The sequence below is a fragment of the Equus caballus genome, chromosome 28, assembly GCF_041296265.1.
Source record: "Equus caballus isolate H_3958 breed thoroughbred chromosome 28, TB-T2T, whole genome shotgun sequence".
Taxonomy (NCBI): domain Eukaryota; kingdom Metazoa; phylum Chordata; class Mammalia; order Perissodactyla; family Equidae; genus Equus; species Equus caballus.
In genome coordinates, this window is record NC_091711.1 from 9,099,546 (window position 1) to 9,108,499 (window position 8,954).

Sequence of the window (8,954 nt, forward strand, 5' to 3'; positions counted from 1 at the left end):
TCTGGAAAAAGCAAAACTACAGGAACAGAAAACAGATTAGTGATTGCCAGGAGCTGGGGTGGGATAGGAGCTAACCACAAAGGGCACAAGGGAACTTTGTGGGGTGATGGAAATTTCTAGATCTTGAATATGGTGATGACTGCACAACTACATGCTTTTATCAAGATTCATAGAACTGCACCCCTAAAAAGGGTAGATTTTACTGTATGTTAATTACAACCCGACTTAAAAAAAGAGACCATCTAAAACACAAAATGAGTAGTAATTAACATTTGCACACTTGGGAAAAAGAGACCAGAAATCTAGAAGAAAGCACAATAAAAGATATAGCATAAAACATAAAAGTGGCGGGGAACCCAAAGATTGAGAATATTTGAGATACAACACCACCAGAAGAACGTACTCACTGACCAAAAGATAAAAATAGACAGTGATTTATAGTCATGTGTCGCTTAATGACAGGGTTACTCTGAGCAACGCATCGTTAGGCAATTTCATCGTCATGCGAACATCACAGCGTGCACTTACACAAACCTAGATGGTACAGCCCACTTCACACCTACGCTGTATGGTACTGATCCTGTGGGACCACTGTCATATATGAAGCCCATCGTTGACCAAAATGTCATCAAGCAGTGCCTGACTGTGCTAAGGTGATAGTAAAAGGAACACAGACAACCTTGTACCCAGTTAGCATGCGTAAGAATCACGTGAGAAACTTGTAAAACACAGCTTTCATTTTTTATGGCTGAATAATATTCCATTGTATATACATACCACATTTTCTTTAAGAAAAAATCCTGCCTTTTCCGACAACGTGGCTGGGCCTTGAGGGCATTATGCTAAGTGAAATGTCAGCCAGAGAAAGACAAATACTGTATGATCTCACTTATACGTGGAATCAAAAAAAACCCAAAAAACAAACTCAGATAGAACACATCGGTGCCTGCCAGGGGTGGGGAGTGGGACGTGGGCAAAATGAGTCAAGGAGTCAAAAGGTACAAACTTCCAGTTATCAAATAAATAAGTCCTGGGATGTGGTGTACAGCACGGTGTCTATAGTCAATACCGTATTGTATATTTGAAAGTTGCTGAGAGAGTAGATCTTAAAAGTTCTTCCTCATCACAAGAAAAAAACATTTGTAACCGTGTGTGGTGACAGATGTTAATTACACTTATTGTGGTGATCATTTTGCAATATATATGTATATCTAATTATTATGTTTTACATCTGAGACTAATATGTCACCTATATCTCAATTTTTAAAAGTACAGATTTCAAGGACAATTCCAGTGACTCTCTTCCAGTAGGACTGAGATGGGCCCAGAAATCTGCATTTTAAATGAAGCACCTCAGGTGAAATCACTTTGAGATGCAGTGGATAGAAATTAAGAATATTTAAAATAAATGCAAAAATGATTGTAAAGTAAAAGTACCAGGTGGAACCTGAGGGACACTAGCCATAAAGCTGGGCCTCTCAGTGGGAGAGGGGCCGAGCACTGGGTGAACTGGAGCTCCCCGAAGGCGATTCCGGGGCACGGGGTGTGAAGGGAAGCGCCCCACTTCCATCGGGGAGCAGGGAGGGCGCCGCCCAGGCCGAGGCAGAGCTTTGCTCCTCCTCGGGGGACCAGGAGCTGCCTTCCCAGCTCCTCCCCAGTTGCCCAACCAAGGAGGACAGAATGCAAAGCCCAGCGGCCTCCCTGACACTTTGCCCTCCCGCTCCGTCGCCACTGCCCACCTCCTACCCCGCCTTCACGCCTTGGAGAAGCTCAGACTCCATCTTCAGCTCCTCTTCTTTTGCTCTAGCCTCTCTCCCCAGGGAGGAACTTCTGCTGATTTTTTTAAAGGAAACGATCTTTTTCGGCAGCCACCCTGGCTTTCTCCGACCGGAGTCTTTCTCGCCTTGGGCCCACACAGGCGTCGCCCTCTGCTGGAGATTCCCCGGGCTCCCGCTCAGCCCCGCTGGCTCAGAGCAGGCCGGCGCTGGAGGCCGCAGCACCCTCCGCCCCCTCACAGTGGCCAAAACCCTGGGCGGCTGCCACGACTACGTCTCTGCACTTTTGCGGAGGCGCCCACTGCTCCCGCTCATCGCCCCTGCATCCCGCAGAGTCGGCACAAGTCCGGTCACAAAACTGCTAAACAACATTTACGAGGAACAGTAATTTAAAGTGCAGTTTGGTATCACTGTAAAAAGGAGTGCATTTAACTGCTGGCTTATCTCCAGAGCGAGCTCTTTAAATACCTTTTTCTTTATGCTTTGACGACGAGCTATACAATCTGTGGGCTTAGTGCAAAACGAAAATGTGGAGGCCCCTGTTCAGAAATCGGAGGAAAGTGCTCGACTGTGTGACAGCGCTGAATTCAACCAAGTGTGCAGCCCTTCCGGTCAGGGCCCTGTCCCGAAGCGGACTGTGTCCTTCTGTCCCTGCCTTGTCGCTGACACTCCTTTTCACTCTGCTTTGCCGGCTGGTTTTTTCTTTACCCCGCTCGCCTTCACTTTCTTTGGCTATGATCTTTGCCGGGTGATCTACTGGAGGCCCGTGCCTTCCAGATTTGCATCTCTAGCCTGGACCTGCGCTCTGAGCTGCAGGTGTCACACCCGGCAGCCCGGTGGACCTGCACGCGCCCGTCTAACAGGCATCGCAGACGTGACTCGGCCTGAGCAGAGCCCCTGGCCGCCCTCGCCCACTGCCTCCTGCCCCAGCTTCCCGTCGCGGGAAATCTTGCTCAGGGCCAAAACGTTAACTTGATTTTTCTCTGTCCCTCTTACTGCACCCTCAAAGCAAAGGAACTCCTTCAGCTTTCCCTCTAAGCTGACCCGTGAGCCTGATGAAATCTCTGGAACGCCCCCACCATCGTCCACGTGAGTCGTCGTCTTCTCTTTCTGGTACCACTGAAACAGCCTCCCAAACTCCATCTTTCTTGCCTCGCTCTTCTCAGTCCCTTTACTTCATAACCACCAAAGTGATCTTTCTAAGCTGTGGAAAAGAGCATATCACTCCTGACCCACAAGTTCCCCCCGGCCTGCTCCCCTGTCCTGACCTCACTGCCTCCGACTCCCGCTCACTCGTTGGATCCCAGCTCTGCTCGCCCTCCTCCTGCTCCTCTACCGTGCCAGCACAGCCCTCCGGGGCCTTTGCCGCTCGCACCCCTCTGCGCAGAGCGCTGTTCCCCAGCGCAGAGGGCCCCTGCACAGTCCTCCTGAGGCGCCTCCTGCAGAGACATCGGCCCCCAGCGCTCCCCTCCTCCCGGCAGTCGCTCTGCGTGTTGTCCTGTTCCATTTCTTCATTGCACCAGCTGTCAACATCCATCCTCAGCTATTGCTTACATATTTCCCTCTCACACTCGCCAGTGATGATAATTACAGGTCTTGTTTTCCCCTGGACTTTGAGTTCCACCTCCTCAGGGCGGATGTCCAGCGGGCGTGAGGCCTCATCGCACTCAGGTGTTCCCCGTTTTATTGTCTCTCATTACAAATCCTTTTTTTTTTTTTTTTAGGTTGTTTGGGCAGATAGTTACAAAGTTGGCTGTGCAGTACAATTTTGTCTTAAAGTTTCTGGCTTTGAAGGTCTTTCCAATGGAGCACATTTTATATGCAACTACGGACCAGCGTAAGTGCCCAAATCAACTTCTTTCTGAAAATGTTTTTAAAACCTATTTTAGAAGTATTTACCTTCATTATAGAAAATCTGGATAATAAAGAAAGTATAAAAAAGGAAATTACTATTCCTCTGCCCAGAGATCTACTCCATTAAGATTCTGGTACATTTTTCTTGGTTTGTGTGTTTGTGTGTGTGTATGCACACCCTTTGTGAACAACACATAAACACGCGCGCACACACAGTTTTCAGAGTAGCAAAGACTAAAATGTTTTCAGGGACAGAGATTAATTGGATATGGTAATAATGTCACAAAATGGGAGGACTGATGTTACTTTATATTTATTGGTTTATTAAAAACTGGGCAAGTTTTACACAATTTTCAAAACAAAAATAACTCAATTGAATTCCTCAATTTATATAACTTATTTCATTTACTTTTGACAGTTTTGTTTTTGAAATAGATACAATTTTTCTCCTTTTGGAAAACGGGGAAGACACATGACATCCCCCAACTTTCCTAAACTTAGATATGTGTGCTTACACATCAGACACAAACTCAAAAACTGAGGTCATACTAGAAATACACGTTTTCTTTTTTCCTTTTTTGTTTTTTTGAGGAAGATTAGCCCTGAGCTAACATCTGCTGCCAATCCTCCTCTTTTTGCTGAGGTAGACTGGCCCTGAGCTAACATCCGTGCCCATCTTCCTCTACTTTATATGTGGGACGCCTACCACAGCATGGCTTGACAAGAGAGGCCATGTCTGCACCCAGGATCCGAACTGGCGAACCCTGGGCTGCTGAGAAGCGGAACGTGTGCACTTAACCACTGCGCCACCGGGCCAGCCCCCAAAATTTTCTATTTTTACTTAAAAGTTATACCACGAGCATTTCACATTCGTTACAATTTCAGACATGATTTCAATGGTTATAAAAACAGGGGGAGATGATGCTTGTGTGATGCTTACCGCGTGCCAAGCACTGTGCTAAGTGCTTCTCATGTAGTGACTGACCTAATCTTCATAGAAAGCCTGGGAGAGAGGTCGTGTTACTGCCTGTTATGCAGATAAGACAACTGAGGCCCCATCGGGGTGAGCAGCTGCCCAGGGCCCGCACTGGTGACGTCAGCTGGACAGCCACCTGGCTGGCTGCTCCCACGTCTGGGCTGATGCTCACACAAGCGCTCATCCTACTACAGAATTTAGATTGTTCCCTGTATTTCCTTTGAATATACGATGAACAACCCTGTATATAAGTCTCTGGTCACATTTATTTCCCTACAATTCCTGGAAATGGCACACTAAATAAAAGGTGTGATCATTTTTAATCTTTTTCAATACTGATTGCCAAGTTATCCTCCACTGTTACTATATCAATTCATACCTCATCAGTACTATTATAATTTTCAGTATTTTCTAATTTGATAGAAAATGGTGTGTTTTCTTTAGCGTCTCTGACTACTAGTGAGGACACATTTCCACCGCTTACATTCCTGTTGGGAAGCATGCGGCCTGCTCATTTCTCCTAGAGTGACTTTCTCATTGGTTTATGGTAGTTGTTTCTATTTTAACCCTTTGTCATATATGTAACAGTTTTTTCTTCAATTCGTTGTGCTTGAATTTCGATGGATTTTACCAATCGTCAGAATTCCTGGAGATTTGCCAGAAGCAGCCTCTCTTTCCCTGAAGCGATGTCCAGAGGAGCTTCCGGGGAGTCTGGCTGAGAGTGGGCGGGAGTGAGGGGACTACAATCAGGTGTTGTTCACAAGATAACAGCTTTGACTTAAAACCCCTGAGTCAGAAAGTAAGGGAAACCCAGGAAAAACTGGCCAAAGCCACAAGTCAATCAATGGGAACTTTTCATGACATTTCTATAGCTTAATGGTTAAGATACAGACTCTTGAGGCCTACTACTTTAGTTCACTTACTGTGTGGCCTTGAGCAAGTTACTTAACCTCTCTGAATCTCAGTTTCCTCTCTAAAAGGTCAGGTTAACAATAGCACTTACTACTTATTGAGTAGCTATGAATATTACATGAGAAAGCTATGTTAAACACCAACTACATGCCATGCCTGGCAATGGTGGTGGTTTAAGAAGTATACATAATTATTATTATTGTAATAACGAAGTGCAAATGTGAATTCTCTTGGTTTAGACTCACTTTAATTGCCTTCAGAGTTATAAATAATATTAAGTTGTAAAACTTTAAAACCAGTTATAATGCATCTACAAAGATTGAGTAACATTCATTTATTCATACAAATAAATGCATCCATACATTCAATTATTTAACAAATATTTGTTCACTGAAATTCAAAGGGGCACAAGCCAGACACAGGTCCTGCCCTTATGGAACTTACAGTTATGGGGCAGATAGACAATAAAAATACAAATGAAATAACTCTGTTATGATGGGAGTGATGAAGGAAATACACATACACTGTAATGACACTATCGATAGGCAGGGCCCTCAGCTGAGGAAGAACAATCAGGGAAGGGCTTTCTGTGATGTATGGAAGCCCAGGCACGAGGGGCGAGGAGGAACCAGACGCGTGAGGAGCTTTGGGCACAGAGGTGGTGGAGGAAACGGCGGCAAAGCTCCTGTGGAGAGGCCTGCAGAAGGGACAGGGGTGCTCAGCCCACTGAACAGATGACACTAGGGGAAGGGAGGCAGCTGGGCTCTTGAGGGCTGTGCAGGCCAGTGCAAATTTCACTATCACATCACAGGAGGGAGCCATCCAAGTTTTAAAGCAAGGGAGTGACTGGACGTGCTTTAACTTTGGAGGTCATTCTGCAAGCAGCGTGGAGAATGGAGTGGAGGGCATGGCAGGGAGCAGAGACCAGTTAGGAATGTCCTCGCTCCCTTCTGCCTTCTGAGCTTGTTTTTCTTCTCCGTGCAAAGTCATAGGCCCCGATTCCATATAATTCTAAGAAGTCTGGTATCCGCCCCCGGTATTTCCTAGATTGGGAAGTGGGGGCTTCACTCCCCAGCCGCCTGGCCCTCAAGCCCTCAGCCCGTTTCCACTGCCGGGGACAGTTTCAATCCCTCTCCTCCCGGCTGCGTCAGGTCTGTCGATCTGCATGATCCAAAGCACAGACAGTCTCTTCTTCATTCTCGGGGCATCTAACAAGGCTACCCAGCGGATCTTCAGAGGAGTTGCTGGGAGAGGATACAGCACAGAGGGGAGGTAACGAGCAGGACAAGCACAGAGGACAGTACCCAGTGTACTTGGGCCAGCACTGCCTGGGGGCCCTTACTCATATTTCTCTCTTTCAAGATCTGTCTTTTCTCTTCCCCAGAGTCCCAGGGTCCCAGCCCTTTCTCTCTCAGGCCGCGAGGGGAAACACTCAATCTTCCTGCTGTTTTATGGGGCAGAACCCTTCAGGCCCCTTTGTCTTCCTCACTCCCATCCAGACAGCCCAGGCCTTTCTTGAAGTAGCAGTTTTTCCCTCTTCCTTATAGTTTGGAATGCACGATTAAGCAAAGAATGAAGCAGCATAAATGATGTTATTAAAAACATTCTAGAACTTAACCACTCAATGAGTATAGTGCTTGTTAACAATGAAAGATATTCCAATGATTAATGTCCATTTTGGACACCTTTTATAATTATCAGAATCTCAGCTATTCTCCTTTGACTATTTCCCATGATGTAGAGTAAGCACAAGGGTAAACTTAATTTCTGAAACAACCTAAATTCATTTGGAGCCAAATGAGATTAGAACCTGTATTTTGGGTTGGAAATGAGGTGTTAACATAAAGTAACGTCTCTAAAGAAGTTCTTAACTTTGGAGGTAAGCGTATAGTATCAGGGAGGGGAGTCTGTGAACTTGGATTAGAAAAGTTACATCTTTATTTCCACTCACTTGTATTGAAAGGAACATTTCATTCTGCGCGAAGATAACTCGCCAGTCGTACCAGCACCACCCGTGACTGTAAACATCACAGCTATTTTCATCTCACATTCCAGTTGCTGCCGGTATCTCAAAATATAGGTTTTATTCATCACTGCTTTGAAATTGCTGTAATTATTAGCTCCCTGCTAGGTCTTATTTAATACTTAATAGAGAAGCACATATTACCGTATCATAAATTTTTTAACATTTTGATAACTATTTTGATTTAATCAGCTTCCTTTATAATCCTACGAACTTAATGTATTTAAAAACTATTTTGAAAGGAGTCCACAGGCCCCACCAGGCTGCCAAAGGGTGCCGTGACAAAAAAGTTAAGAACTCCTTTCCAAAAGCACAGTTCTAAGAAAGATCAGTGCGGTGGCAGGTTCACTGAAATAAATCTGCAGCCTCTCATCATTACTCTCTGAAGGTATTCATGGGGCTATGAAATGTTTGGGATTATTTCACTTTCTAGTCTGTGATCTTGGTCAACTACTTACACTCTGTGCCTCAGCCTCTACCTATATAGTGGGGATAAGTATCTTCCTCATAGGATTATCGTGAAGATTAGTTCATTCATGCTTAGAACAGTGCCTGGCACATAAGGAGTTCTCAGTAATTATTGTCTATCATTCATATCACATCTTTGATGTGAAAACGCTGCACTTTAGAAACTCCCTCATATCTGATTTTCTTTTGAAAGGCAGTTCCCCTACAAATGGCTCCTACCCAATAACACTGTGGACGTCTGCCAGACCGAGCAGATGTGGGTCCGACACCTTTCCTAAGATGGACAGTGTCTGGAAGACAGTAATCATATAGGCCAGACAGTAAGTAGAGGGGGCGAGGCCCTGGAGGCAGACCAACCTAGGTTTTGTTCTGACTCTGACACGTACACTGTGATTTTTGACCAGTTACTTACTCTCTTAGAGCTGTACCTTCCTTATCTGTAAATAAAGATGACTTCTTCCCAGACTTGTCTTAAGAATTAAATGAGATGTAGATTAAGACATAGTTTCATAGGCACAGACACACAGAATGAACTCTGCAAACATTAACAGGCTTCCCTTTCTGCTTCTCTCTCTCCACTTCTCTTACCAACCCTCTGAATCTGTGGGCTTTCGTCCTATGGATTTAATCAAGGATTCATAGTAAATTGTAACTGCAAAAAAAAATCTTTCCTAATGGACAGCCTTCTTCTACTTTATAGAGGAAATTACTTTACTTGGCCGTATAAGGAAGGATCCACTTGCAGTGCCTGCCCCAATAATGACGTCTGTTTGGATAATCTCTGTGGTGAGTAAAAGGAACAATCGACTGATAATATAATGTGTTCAAAACTATTTTAACTTTCTACAGAGTTAAGAATGCAAACATTTGTTTTATCCTCATAGCTATTTTTAGGGAGACTGGCATCAGGTAGCAGTCAAACCAATGGTTTACTTACCTACCTAGG

At 45.0% G+C, this 8,954-nt stretch overlaps 1 protein-coding gene across 8 annotated transcripts in view; it reads left to right on the top strand.

Annotated features, from left to right (window-relative positions):
* Positions 1 to 8,954, top strand: part of GLIPR1 (GLI pathogenesis related 1) — a 46,380-nt gene that overhangs the window by 34,135 nt on the left and 3,291 nt on the right. For 3 of the 8 annotated variants that reach the window (XM_005606486.4, XM_070254187.1, XM_070254184.1), the window contains 3 exons: positions 2,785 to 2,864; positions 3,500 to 3,612; positions 8,709 to 8,794. In XM_005606486.4, the coding sequence (XP_005606543.2) occupies positions 2,785 to 2,864; positions 3,500 to 3,612; positions 8,709 to 8,794 (279 nt within the window). Of the gene's footprint in view, positions 1 to 2,784; positions 2,865 to 3,499; positions 3,613 to 8,205; positions 8,329 to 8,708; positions 8,795 to 8,954 lie in introns of all 8 variants that reach the window. The other 5 variants (XR_011433642.1, XR_011433643.1, XM_070254185.1 and 2 more) reach the window with 3 other exon arrangements.